The following is a 14,568-nucleotide window of genomic DNA, read 5'->3' as shown; positions in this document are numbered from 1 at the left end:
GTGGCAGTGAACCTGGAACACACACACACACACACACACATGCACACACACACACACACACATACACATACACACTCACACACACACACACACACACACACACACACACACACACTCACACTCACACACACACATACACACACACACATACACACTCACACACACACACACACACACACACACACTCACACACACACACACACACACACACACACACATATACATCCATCTTTCCATAACACCAAATATATCCTAGACTTCATTGTCTAACATGAGGTGATCAAATATTTGATATCAATAAAAAAAAATGTAAACATTTCAAATGGATGAATGTTGTTCCTTGACATGATAAAGACAACAACAAAGAAGATGCAAATTTATCAACAATCAAAAATTGATATTAAGGAACAGAGGCTGCTTTTTGTATTCTGCAGAAAGTATTAAGCACTGGTGACTCCATTTAACAAATCTTTGAAAATTTAGATAAGTTGCCAAGTTGCAAAACATGATAATGTTCATGATTGTACTGTAAACGTGGACAGGTGCCTGGCTGCTTTGAGCTTGTGGTAAAAAGAGCAACATTTAGTCCGCATATTATCCTTATCAGGTAATATAATTAAGATAAAGCAGATATATGTAAAACATGTTAGACTTTATGCACATGATATTGTGTATAATATATGGGACTCTAAGTGTTGGAGGAGGATTGTGAAGGACCCCACCCATACCCATACCCAACCTCTGTTGAGGTCGGGGAAGCACTTTCGCTGCCTGAAGAGCAACACAGAGAGACTGAAGAGGAGCTTCTTCCCACGGGCCATTTGGGCCCTGAATCAGGGTAACTGATGGAACTGATGGGACTCCTCTGCGTATGATGTCCACAATAACATCATTTAAAAAAAAAAAAAAAAAAAAAGAAAAGAAAGAAAAACTGAAAAAACTGTAATTATACAGTGTATATATGCATAGTATACATTTCCCCTCTTCATTCATCATAACATATTTATTCATAACATTTTTATTTATTAATTAAACCGCATTCCATTTCCCTGCATTTCCCTTACAAAAAGCATTTCACTGTCAGTTATACCATATATGACTATGTATGTGACAAATAAACTTTGAACTTTTGTCTCTGTGGAGTATTGTTTGCCTTAGCTCAGCATGCTAAGTATTAACTGGTTTGCCTCTAGTTACCATGTTTTTTTTTTCATCTCTGCTGTGCTCTCTTCACAACACCATGGATCCAGCAGGTTTACAGCTTGTTTACGGCAACAGGAGGCAGCAAATAGTGACTTGTAACAAAGCTGGGCAGAGACCCTCAACATCACTGTGACATTCCCTTATACTCCATCACTCATTCCCTCAACCCAAGAGAATCTCTGCCAAGCCACCATTTTCACAAAACTTGATCTGAGATGTGCATAAAATCTAGTGTGTATAAGATTGTATATCAGTATATACTGTCCATGGAGGACTGAAACAAAGCAGGTTAGTTAGGCTGTATGGAATCACCAAGTACTTGAAGTGCCTCTTGGAGGTGATGAAGGCTGTTTTCCACTCATCCCCTACAACAGGCACTTCAAGTACTTGGTGATGCCATATGGCCTAGCTAACTCATGCTTTGTTTCAGACCTTCATGGACAGCATATTCTGAGACAAAATTTATTAGTACCTCATAAATTACATAGACGACATTCTTATCTGTTACCCCACCCTCGAGGGAACACATACAACATGTCCACAATGTTCTCACTAAACTTGGAAACAACTGGCTTTATGTAAAATTAGAAAAGTGTCAATTCCATCAGAGCTCTGTGTCATTTCTGGGTTATACCCTTTCACTAGGGGAACTCTCCATGAGGGACAACTGGGTATCTGTTGCCACACTCCAATCAATCAAAGACCTGCAACATTTCCTTGGGTTTGGCAGCTTTTTCCACCATTACATCTGAAATTACAGCACATTGTCAGCCCCTCACTAGTATGTAAAGCAGCCATAAACACACTGGTGCTGGACTCCTATGGCTGATCAAATATTTTCCACCATCAAGGGCACATTCACTTCAGCCCCCATTCTGAAGCAATCTAATCCCTCCAAACCATTTATTATGTAGGTGCATGTCTCAGAGGTTGGGGTAGGAGCAATGCTATGTCAACGACATGATCGATGAGAAAAACTATTCCTGTGTTCTTTCTTCAGCAGGAAATAGAGCCATGTAGAGAGGAACTACAATGTCTGGAACTGAGAGCTTTTGGCAATTAAACTTGTACTGGAACATTGGTACCACTGACACCATTGGGACATCATTGGAACACCATAAGACACCATTGGCTGTCCTATACTCATTCCTCATCCTCACTGATCAAGAAAGTTTTGAGTACCTCAAGATTACAGAACAGCTCAGTCCAAAGTAAACTTGGTGGTCCCTGTTCTCCATGCACTTCCAATTCACAGTGAGCAATTGGCCAGGCTCAAAGAATACCAAGAAAACACATATATAAATGAGATAAGAAACCAGCTCAGCATAAACCTGTGTTGCCACCTGTATGCTTTCTGACTTCTGTACCTTGGAACTTCAAGGAAGCAGGGTGACATTCCATGGGCAGTGAGAGAAGGGTCCTTCATGATGGTACTAGCCTTCTTCTGCAACCTTTTAATATCCCCTGAGTTCAGGAAACAGGTACCCGTGATATGCTGGGCAGTGTTCAATACAATGTGGAGGGCTTTTCTGTCCGTTGCAGTGCCGTACCACACTGTGATGCAGCAAGTTAGGATGCACTCTATAGCACATCTGTAGCTCACCTTAAAAAGTGCATTTTACATTGCCTAGGTTTTGCCAAATATTAGTTTTGCCTGGCCTTTATTTAACAATGGTTTTGCCATATAGGTAACACACACTTTATGACAACAGAGCCTAAAGAAAAAAATTTATGCATTGTGCCAGTTACTATTAGCTGCACCATATGATGTCTACCAACTGAAGATAAGATGCCTATGGTCATTGTTTTACTCTGTTTAGATAAATATGACCTTGGTCTATAGTAGACCAACTAGATTCTAATCCCACTGGCCCTGTAGCTGAACAGGAATAACGGCAAAGAGTGAGTGATGGGACAGATTGGCTAACAGGACAAAAAGCTCTCAGCCTAATCCTGAGATTTGTGGAATGAGCTTAAACACACGCAGGAAAGACTGCATCAGTGGACTTGAGGAGATGTGAAATTCAAATCCCATTACTGTCCCACACAGTGCAAATGTACGGGCTATTGTTATAGGGATATCTGTTTAGCTCAGCCATAGAAAGGAGGCTGATGTATAATGTTTGTCACTACACAAGGCACTTCTTTAGACTGTTCTGTTTAGTATCATAAACATTCATTGTACTGAATTCAAGAAGTTCTGGGAAGCAATCCGCCTTGTGTTTTTTAAAAAAAGCAAAGAATCCATAGACATAAAAGCAAAACTAACAGCAGCAATAACTATTACTACCATGAAGAAAGTGAGGCTTTTGTACAGATACCCATGTGTGTTTATTTTACAGAGATGCCAGGATAATATATATATTACATAATAAAGCTTAATAAAAGAAATGTGTGCATCACCTCCTATCACTAACCATAGTACATTGTAACCTTTGAATGTACATTATCATATATCACAGTCTAAAAACAGATGACGTGAGATAAACAAATGTACCTTTCCTTAGCAGGCTTTTAAAAAGGACTTCTCTGAACATGGACTCATAGAAAATGCTCTATTAATAACGATTCTGGGGAGTGTCTATAAAGAAACCCGTGTTGATACATAGGGGTTTTCATTAGATTCTGTGAAGAAAGACTAAATAATACATCTGGAACGAAACAGGAGTTGATGTGTTTGGTTTTTTTTTCCAGAAACCCCATCAAAATTGCTTTTTAGAGATGATCTTTTTAAGAACATAGTCTGTGGGGGACTGCTATGAAATAATGCAACCTCCTTTCTCTTTGAATGGGTTCTTGTCTTCAGGAACTCCCTTGATCAGTGGGTCTTCTGCAGACTGAGCCACAATGTTAGCAATAAGCTCAGAGGCAGTTATAGAAATCTGAAAGGAAGCATTTAAAGACAAAACCAAGGTGTAAGTCTCATGATGTTTGGGTTGAATTGACGCTTTCAAAATTTGGACTTATAACTCCTCCTTCCCCTTGTAGACCAGCACGGATAACCAAGCACCGTATTAATGTATGTGATGTCTTAGGATAAGCTGTTTAGCAAGAAATGGATCTTTACATGGCTGAATGGAATAACAGATACTCACTGCGGTCCTGTGTGTGCTAACCTCTTTCTGTAACTGCTCCAGCTCCATTTTCAGGATATCCTTATCTGTCATGTCCCGAGCCATCTTGGCTGAGAAAATAAAAAAAAATACAAACTTAATACATGACAAATACCTTTGAGCGCCTACATTAAAACTCCTCTTTAACACAGAGCTTTGGCAATCGGTCAAGTACAATGGGGTCTCATAATAACAAATCTGCAAAATAAAATCAGAGTTGCATGAAAAGTTATCAGTAGTAAAATTTAGAATCAAGTTTAGGAGAGAATAAAAATTACTTTTTTATTATGTCAGTGATATGTGAGGTAGCTGAAACAATGAAACAGCTTTTATTAACATGAGTGTACTTACAGATAAATATACATACATTGTATACTGTACATTTTAGTTGAAGGTTGTCATAAAATATATGTGAAGTCATTTGTTGTTCTTGTCCTAAAAAAGGTCTGCAAGTTATAGTGAATCCTGATTTTCCATAGAAAAAAAAAAAGTTATTGCTGAAGTAGGTCTTTTGCATAAAATAAAGACTTGACTGTCTTTTCTCTGTTTGCACTTGGATTAATTCCCTCCACAAAGTTGTCAGTATAGAAATATTACTTAACAGAAGCATTGTTTCTATAAAGACTGAAAAATATCCCAACTTACAGTGAGTCATTAAAAGCAATTTTTTTTTAAATACATCTCTTACCTCTTCAGTGTTGGGACTCCCAGTCAAAGCAGAGTTCTGATGTCTCCTATTAGATAATCAACAGATTGTTTTTTTTCTTTTTTGGCCTCTCAGCCTGAGCAGACTGAGCTCTGTGTCCTCATTTATCTCCTCTTCATCTCACCTCTTGGTTTTTTGTCTGATCCTGTTGGGGTTTGGCCTCGGAGGTCACCAATTCCACTTGATCCCATTAGGCCAATCAGTGGGAGTAGGATGTCTCCAGGGGCATCCTCTGAAGCCCACTGGGATGATGTGGAGAGGAAGGGCAGTACACCAAGCTGACTGTAAAGGTCAAACTAATTGTGGTGACATGAAGTCTCTAACAAATATAACAATAATGCGAGAATGCACATCACATATTTGGTAGTGAATACAGTCTAATACAGTCCTACAAGCTAAAGGCAAGTAAAAGACGGGAGAATCATAAAGAGCATTATTTTCTATCTGACTTTTTCTCAGATGTCTTCTCTCTTTAGCTCAGCCATAAAAAAAATAAAAATAATACTATTGCTTTAAGTACCCTTTACCAATGCATTATATGCTAAGGCACATTGCTACTGAAGTTAAAGTTCTGGTGGATATTAGCTGGAACCTGTAAAATAGTTCCTTGGGATCTGGGTTAGATCCTGGATTAGAACTCAGATCCATTGTTAAATCATGGGTTAGATCCCAGACCTCTGGGTTAGATTTTTACTAGATTAGTTACAGAGTCCAAGCAGACCTGCTATATGGACTCCACAGTCCAAAACTAACTAGGAACATCTAGAAGTAAGATACGGGATGATGAAAAATTAGCCATCAAATGCTTGACTATCTGGATTTCTTCAAATATCCCAATATGTTTATGATCCAAGTGTAAAATGATGACAGCTTTAGTAGCATATCTTCATAATATTAATCCTGGAAGCATACATCACAGCAAAGGTAAATATCATTGTGATTGTGCAAGAGTCAAAATAAAATACAAACAAACAAACAAATCCAAGAAATACTGATTTGGATATGCAAAATACATTGACAAAACAAAACAACAATAAAACATAAAACAAACAAAACAACAAAAACCCAAAAACACTGATTGGGTTTACAAAATACATTGACTGTGAAATGGCAGAGGTAAACTAAGGTTAAGAAAATAATGTCATCTTATTTTGTAAATTGCACTGATTACATAGAAGAAACTAGTGTGGTATATAATCTATAATAAATTAAAATTAAAACTACAATCGTAAATAAAAATACAAGTTGCAGAGCTGTAATATATTACTGTCTTTATGCACTTCTTAATATTTATATTCATTATAAAGTTAATATAAGGAACAATACAAAGGACATTTAATTCCACGCCTATGAGCATGCGCGTGATTATACGAGATAAACTGCGTCTCTCCTTGGGGGTCAGCGAGAGGTCTCCTGCTGAGGGAAATCGAACAAGTCCATTAGCAGACTAATAGTCACATGTCACCTAACTTAAAAGCGGGGCAGTACAACAGAGAGGATTATGGGCTAGCTGTTGTCTTTTCAGCGTGGCTCAATCTGCTAGAATAAGATTTTCTGTCCTTTCACTATTGAGTGGATCTTCTCATACACAATACATAACAGTTAAACGTATGTTTTAATATTTAAAATAAAAATAAAGTGAATAATAATCACTTTAATAATTACTAAACGTTACAAACGTTTAATCTAAATTCGGTTCATTATTTAAAACCAAGTCTAACATTTCCCCGTTTGTCATAATAGCTAATCTTAAAGAACATTACTGGTCATAAACTCGGTGGTAGAATATATTTTGGGTAATCGAACACACAAAGAAAATAAAAGAATTGGTCATATTTTGCAACGTAGTTGCCGCAATAACCATTTCTTCTCGTACATCCCTTTTAACTTTGGTCGTTGTTAGACTACATCACAGCAAACAAACGGACTGGGTATTTCAGAAATCTACTGTGAAAGATAACCTGATCAGAAAACAAAAATGCACTACTTTGCCGATTTCTCTAAAAACGCGCTGAGCTTGATTTGTAGCGACTTGCACAATGGGCTCCAGACAATTTCTAATAAAGCCCCAGATCAGTGGTGGCAGAAGAGAGTTTCCACTAGGTTTGCGCGTCTCTGTTTTTTCTGCCCTTGCTGCCTGAAGAAGCCGTAATATCCGCCCACAATAATCATGGCTGCTCCCAACAGAAAGGAGGTGTTAAGAGTGATTATGCAGTCTGGAGCATTTATCCTGACTCGATTCGGCTTCTGGAATTGTTTTAGTATGCTTATGCTTTTTGCAGAGAGGGCAGATGTAAAACGGTAAGCGATTTGGTTAAAGGATGTTCAGACATGTGAGACAGTAAATAGAAGCGTAATGTTCCCCTATTAGCAGACTGAATGAGACGTAACGTCATTTAGGTGCGCGAAAAGTTTCAGAGGCCCGACGTATGTGGTCAAGTTTAGGTATGCTGTAAAGTATATGTATGCTGTCAGTTCTCTTATGAAAATATTGGTGCTATCATATTTTCGCCTGGAAGACAAAGAATGACCACGGTAATTCCTGGATCCAGTCACCCATCTGTACGCAGCTATCCCCCTCTCTTCTGTGGTCCTATTTGATGCAAAAGCTTTCATTTTTAGTTTCACGATCCTTTAATTTTTCCTTTGTGGTTTAGTCGTTAGGGGAACAGCACAGAGGAACTTATGCCAGCTTGCATTAATTAGACATATAAATGTGATTGTTTGGTAGGCCCACTAAAAGGTTCACTAAAATGTGTTGCACACAGGCTACTCTCTGTGATGAAGCATTAATATACTTTCTTTCTTTCAGAAAGCCAGATATTCAGGTGCCCTACCTGTACATTGACATGGGTGCTGCAGTGCTATGTGCCAGCTTCATGTCATTTGGGGTGAAGAGGAGATGGTTTGCCCTTTGTGCGGCCATTCAGCTGGGCTTCAGCACCTATGTGTCCTACATTGGTGGACATGTCTATTATGGAGACTGGTTAAAGGTAGGTGTAAAGAAACATGATAAACAGGATATGCATACAGGATTGCCCCTGTAAACTAGTTTTATATTTTTGTAATTTATGCCCCAAAGGTTTAGTCCAGTGATTCTACAGAGTACAGACACTGAGGTCTGCAGCTTTCACCAAGGGAATTTTTTTCCTGACAAATGTCTACATATGTGATTTATGGTTTGTGTTGAAAATGTGCTAGTTTTTTGTTCACTGTTTTTAGTGTCCCAGTTTGTCGTTCTCATCTCAGCCAGATGATGGCAGTGTTTAACTCTAAATGTAAATAATAATAATTTATGATATTCATTGAAAGCTAAATGTAAAGCCTTTTAGTACCAGGAAACTGCATAATGGTTCATTTTGGCTGTTTCATAAAGTTTCCTTTGCATTCACAAAATAAATAAATGAAGAGGTGTGTTAAAGAGCAGTCCATGTATCCCTATAACTTCTGTTGAATTCTTCCCACAATCACAGGGTCTCAGTGGATAATATGGTTTTCAAGTGACTTAACATGGAATAATGTACTCTGTTCATTTGAAAACCAGTTGCTTAAAACTATATTATACCAGATTTTTGAAAAAGCTGTGAGCTAATGTTTTCACATATTAAACAGCAGGGATCCTACTAGCAATAATTACATTATAGAAAAAAAGCTCTTGAGACCAGGAGACTTCACATCACACTCATCACCTTGTCAGACCAGCCCAATCATAAACATTGTCACATTTGTGTCCCTCAGGTCAGAATGTACTCACGAGCCTTGGCTGTAATCGGAGGCTTTCTGGTGCTGGCCAGTGGGGCGGGGGAGATGTACAGACAGAAACCTCGCACACGCTCACTTCAGTCTACTGGGCAGGTCTTCTTAGGAATCTACTTAATATGCATGGTAGGATTTCTCATTTTCTCTCTCTCTCTCTCTCTCTCTCTCTCTTTTTTTTTCTTTTTTCTTTTTTTTTAACATTGCAGTTTGCCCTGGGTTGATTTTCATTCTTGTTTAGCTGGTATGGACTGCATCCTACATGTTTTCGATTTTTTTTTTGGAGTGTTCATTTTCTCCTTAGTTGTTTTAGACCTAATTATTTTTGACTTGCTTTAACATTTACAAAATTAAAGTTATATTAATTTCTTACTTTCAACTGTGAAAAAACCTTCTGATCTGTTATAGGTGATATGGTATTTATTTGTATGTCATTCCCGTGAATCTTAATTTACTTTAATTTTTCATTAAAACGGGGAGATATTGCCATTCATTGTTAATCTTTAAATAAACAACCAACAGAGAAGAAACAAATATAAAATCATATTAGCGCGGACTGCGCATGAGCAGTGTGAAGCACTTAACTGACTTGATTTCGATTGCTGAGATTTTAAGATAAATTTGGTCATTTAAAAGCTAGTGCTCTGATCTTTTCTATTCTTTTTGTTGCACACGTCCTGACTGCTAGCTGCTAACTGATCATTTTGAACCATGCTCTTTGTCCTTATCAGGTGTACTCCCTTCAGCACAGTCAGGAGGACAGACTGGCCTACCTGGACCATATCCCAGGTGGAGAAGTCACTGTTCAGCTCCTAGTGCTGGTCTTTGGGGTACTGGCGCTCTCCTTCCTGTCTGGCTGCTATGTACGGTTATCCTCTCAAATTCTAGCCATCCTTCTTCCATGGGTAATACTCTTCATTGACGGTAACTTTGGTTACTGGCACCACAGCCGGCGTGTGGAGTTCTGGAACCAAATGAAACTAATCGGACAAAATGTGGGCATCTTTGGGGCAGTGCTTATCCTAGCCACAGATGGCTAAGGACCCAGAAAAGCAAAGTCAACTTTGCTGATATAGAATGGAATTCTAGCTGTATCTAAGGGGTTGACGTAGAGTGACCGTAAAGTATTTGAAGAGGATATAAATTTCAACACACCCTACCTTTTTGCCCCAGTTTGTGTCCAGGGTTTTGAAATCGTCATTTTAAGGGAGGGGGGGGGGGGTGAGAGAATCAACAAGTGTCTGTTTACATTTTTGCTTCTTTATTTAAAACAAAAGATGGAGAATTTTTTACTTCATGTGTAAAAACAATATCCAGTCTTAGTTAAATATATTAGGGCCTGTTTAAAAGGCTGTTATACTGTTTTTAATGCTGTGTATTGGGATAAAAAGGGGAATATTTTTGCCAGCTATCAAGCTTGTACAGTCTTAAGGCATTGCCTTTGTTAGTTGACCACTATAATCTCACATTCCATACATAACATTTCATTGTATCATTATCTATTAAACAGTCATGGTTTTCTATTTAATGGTGGTTTTTAATCATCACAGCTTGGTGTATAAAATTATGGTCTACAATGTACAGTTAAAAGTGATGATATTCTTCAGAATTCTTCTTATTTTCCTCTGAAGAAAGAATTGCTGGGTTGTTCCCACATTTTGCAATAATCTTGGTTTAATAATGAAATGAATTTTAACCAGTAACACCACCCAGTGGGACTATCAACAATTGTTTATTTGGAGGCCCATAATTATATATTTTTGAATAATCCTTTGAAATATGACTAACTTTTACAAACCAGTGTGGTCAGAATGATGCAAAATGGTAATTGGGGATAGATGGACAATAAAAACACTACTTGACTGATTGTAAAATCTTCTATGACAGCAGGCTTGATCTAGAGCTTCAAGATTACTGTTTTGTTTTTTTGTTTTTTTATAAAGAAATCCTTATTGAACCATATGCTTACATCTCTTGAGATCATCCACTCCATGGGACAGCCATGTTAAATAAAGGAATGATAAATACATAAAACGTATGTTGACTTGCTCAGTATAGAATTGGCTGATTTAAACAAATCTGCATCCTTGTTTGTGTTTGTGCTTTCCTACTGCTACTGTGCCCAAGACTCATGAACAAAGGCTCCAGTTGTGCTGCCTAAACTAGGCTCTTGTTACCATTTCTGAGACCAATGGCCTGTCTCATAAAGCATGATTTATTGCTGAACTAGCAAAATACTTTAAGAATGGTTTGATCTAACCCTGTATTTCTCTCTCACACACTGGGGCATCACTATTTACCACTTTACCCAAAGTTGTTATAAAATAGTTTATATATAGATATTAATAATCCTCATTACACACATAGGGGAAATATCTAAACCTAGCTTACACCATCACAGTCAGCAAATTTCTTCCACTATTCAGTAGGCCGTTGCGTTTTGCCACTTCACTACGTTGTCTTTCTTATTTTGTGCCATGTGTTCCAAGGTTCTCCTTTCTCTTCCTCCGGTTGTGTTCTGCCATCACTATAGCAAACACTACAGTAACCATTACTACCGTGGCTGTAATGAACTGTAGCTGTCTCTGCCATGGACAGATGACTGTCCATCAAAGCCAGGGATGCCCCAGCCAAGAGAGGTGGGGAATGACATGATATTCCAGTAGTCATCTATGTACAGGCGGTGAACATGGAGGATCTTGCTGAAAACACGGTGCAGCTCACAATCACATACCCATGGATTCTCCAACAGCTGCAAGTGTATAGTGGATATCTGGAGGTTCAGGAATGTCTTGAATGAGGTTCCTCAGCTGATTAGCCTCCAAGCCCAGAAAACCAAGACTGTGTAAGGGGTTAAAGGCTTCTGCTTTGATACTGGAAATAATGTGGCCCAGGAGGAGGACGTTCAGACTGTCTTGCATGGTTAACAGACCAGCTGGAAGCTCATGAAGCTGGTTACAGGCAAGGTTGAGCTGTTTTAGGCCATGGAATGTTGTAAAATGGATATCCTGAAGGCAGTTGTGACTGAGGTCCAGCTTCTCTAGGCTTTCAAACTGGCCAAAGGAGTGGCTCTCAAGGTGCTCCAGAAAATTGTGATCCAGCCGTAGATCCTTGAGCGAGGTCAAACCACGAGAGAAGTCTTCGGCAAGGGAGCAAAGCTCGTGATCTAGGTCCAATTTCTCCAGAAAAGACAAAAATAACAGAGCCTGCAACAGTTAGAGAAGAGATGTTTCATATAATAACTTATATTAAACTTTAATATAATACAATTTCATATAATAGACATTATATAACTGTATAACTTAGAGATAACTGTATAACTTAGAATTTACCACAAATTTCTTCAAGTACTTGACTGAGTTTGCTCATTTAATGTTCACTGCAAGTATTTCAGCCAGGTAAGAGCCTGGCATGTCTTAATAAGTTCGCTGATAGTATATATACGTACTATTTAGCTCTAAAATAAATGAGAAACTCACCTGGGGTTGTGCATGTTAATGCTGCTGTTCTGAAGCAAGATGATACACAAGTGCTCTGCAGCTCAAACAGTTTATTCCCACTAAGATCCAGGAGCCAGGTACCATGAGGAATTCCATGTGGTACATGTGTGAAACCACGGGCACGACAGTCCACAATATCTGAGTTGTCATAACACGGGTAGTTATGAGGACACACCTTAGAACCCGCCACCAGAGACATGAGGAGGGGGAAAAAAAGAGGTGATCCTGAACATTTTGACCCCTGAATCAGCATCAGTAAGAAGACCCCTTATTTAGCATTTGCAATATATTGGTCACTCGTAGTCTCTTCCATCCTTTGAGCTCAGATAAAGCTGGCATCTAAATAAATATCTCAGTTGAAATGGAGTAACTAAAGCAGAAAGGCAGGAATGCTGCTCTTTTCTATAGGAAAAAACTTCATGTGTTCATGGTGAAGAATAAAATGACTCAATCCAGGTGGTTCCAAAGAGTGGATTTCTCTGTTATGTAAAAATGAGAAAATAAATGAGTTTAATCCCTTAATCCACTGAAGATTTTGTATAAAACTTTGCATCAATCATCATGTAGAACAAAATTCCTGAACAGATGGTTTGCCATTTTTAATGAGGACAATTTATAGTAAGACATTTAATCATGCTCTAAGTGCAAAGGAAAAACAGTGAGTTAAGTTAGACTTACCACAATCGTCAGTCAGACCACTCTGTTCTTTACTGCATTCATTTACCATTGCAGTCTATGTAAAAGTGTTCACAAGGGCAAGGGAATAAAGTAGCAGGAGTACATTTCCAACAGGATGCTTCTGAGCATTAAGACAAGCAGTCTGTGTAAAGGTGATCTCTTTTGCAGCTGATAACATTGACTAGTTCTCATCCCAAACACTGCGTGACTCCATGAACGTTTCAGTTACACCTAAAGGCATACACACACTGTTTAATTAATGCGTACATCATCTGAAAGGTTGTGTCACTTACAAAAAACACAAAACTTTAAAGCTTACAACGAAGTAGACCATGTAGTGTCCACAGATTCTGCTTAGAACCTCCAAGCTTTTCAAACTCGCGTCTTTCAAGTTGCATCACTACAAAAACAAAGAGCTCTTGGCACACCTAAATAATAGGACATGGATGGATTGAATTACCTGTAAATAAACTCCTTACAATGGAAAAGCCATGACACAGCCTATACCCACCACTTTGTCTTTGATTTAAACCATGGAAACATCAAAGATCTGTGTCAGCACTGATGCAATCAGCCATATCAATTTCAGTAATCATATAATCAGCCTTATAACTTATTTAAAAACCATTAAAACATTAATGTGCAAGTCAACAAAGGTTTTATGTCCTAGAGTATGTTATAAATAAATTATTTATCTTAGTTTAATTAATGCTCATGTTAAAGGCCTTACCAAAATGCTTCAGAAACATGTATAAGATATTTAGTATATTACCATTTTCCATCTCATTAACTCTTATCCTGCCATGCATTTCTAATACCTATTGCTATTCTGTGCAATAAAGCCAATAAATTACTCTTTTGTCAAACAATGAATTTTAGATGTCTCATAGAACTTTCCTAAATATCACTCAAATCTGTTTTCAATCCTGCTTTCCCCTCAAGCGCTTCCCCCTTTAAGACATTACTCCTCAAGGTTTTTTCTTAATGTCTCTGGAGTGAGATTTTCCCTCACTGCCATTAGCCTTAACCCACTCATCACTCTTCTTCATATGATTTAATTTCCTCTTAAAAATGCTAAAATAAAAAGTAATAATCTGACCTGACAAACTTGTTTTCTTAATAGCGGTCAATGAATGCATTCCCACCAGTTAAATAGTATACAATCCCTGGATTACTGACAAAAGGTCCAAAATTGCCCAGAAGCATCCTCCATGTTCCTTCAACCAGGCTTACCACCACTGAGAAAAATATTTACAACTTGTACATTATCTTAATTTAAACATTTTGGAATCTGCCCTAAATTCACTATAAATACAGGCTATTGGAAAAGGTATCACAGGAATTATGTAAGATATTGAGTGTAATTAAGAAGTTTCAATACCCAAATCCACATTTCTGTAGTATGACTGGTATAAAGCCTGTATATAAAAATCACACCCAGAGCAGGTGACCAAAGGATTAAGATGTCACGTTGGGCAAACTTTAAGAGATTAAACATACATCTTAATGGACATGTGCTTCTTACCAGCAATGTTTCCCAAACACTCTTTTTCCAAGAAATGCTTATAAACCATGTTTTTAGTGTGAACAGTGTTTCATAAGAACTTGTGAA

The 14,568-nt window shown here is 38.0% G+C and overlaps 3 protein-coding genes across 3 annotated transcripts; 1 reads left to right on the top strand and 2 right to left on the bottom strand.

The window, feature by feature from the left end:
• Positions 1–3,959: 3,959 nt before the first annotated feature.
• gngt2b (guanine nucleotide binding protein (G protein), gamma transducing activity polypeptide 2b) lies at positions 3,960–4,382 on the bottom strand. Its single transcript, XM_027005132.1, has 2 exons — positions 4,299–4,382; positions 3,960–4,085 (listed from the first exon to the last, which is right to left on the bottom strand). Exons 1-2 carry the CDS (start codon positions 4,380–4,382, stop codon positions 3,960–3,962), a joined length of 210 nt encoding a protein of 69 aa, XP_026860933.1.
• A 2,792-nt stretch (positions 4,383–7,174) lies between these two features.
• tmem101 (transmembrane protein 101) lies at positions 7,175–9,979 on the top strand. Its single transcript, XM_035533584.1, has 4 exons — positions 7,175–7,323; positions 7,835–8,015; positions 8,761–8,907; positions 9,510–9,979. The coding sequence occupies exons 1-4, from the start codon at positions 7,193–7,195 to the stop codon at positions 9,816–9,818; spliced, it is 768 nt and encodes a 255-aa protein (XP_035389477.1). The 5' UTR covers positions 7,175–7,192; the 3' UTR covers positions 9,819–9,979.
• Positions 9,980–10,007: 28 nt separating this feature from the next.
• Positions 10,008–14,501, bottom strand: LOC113574296 (slit homolog 2 protein). The gene is given in 6 exon segments (XM_035533583.1): positions 10,008–11,349; positions 11,351–11,431; positions 11,433–11,576; positions 11,578–12,071; positions 12,304–12,757; positions 12,957–14,501. Coding segments are annotated over 5 exon segments (1,053 nt in total). The 5' UTR covers positions 12,532–12,757; positions 12,957–14,501; the 3' UTR covers positions 10,008–11,243.
• Positions 14,502–14,568: the final 67 nt, after the last annotated feature.

Source organism: Electrophorus electricus, chromosome 14 (genome assembly GCF_013358815.1).
Source record: "Electrophorus electricus isolate fEleEle1 chromosome 14, fEleEle1.pri, whole genome shotgun sequence".
NCBI classification, from domain to species: Eukaryota; Metazoa; Chordata; class Actinopteri; order Gymnotiformes; family Gymnotidae; genus Electrophorus; species Electrophorus electricus.
Note: the sequence above shows the minus strand (reverse complement) of the source record. Positions and strands in the feature narration are given on the sequence as shown.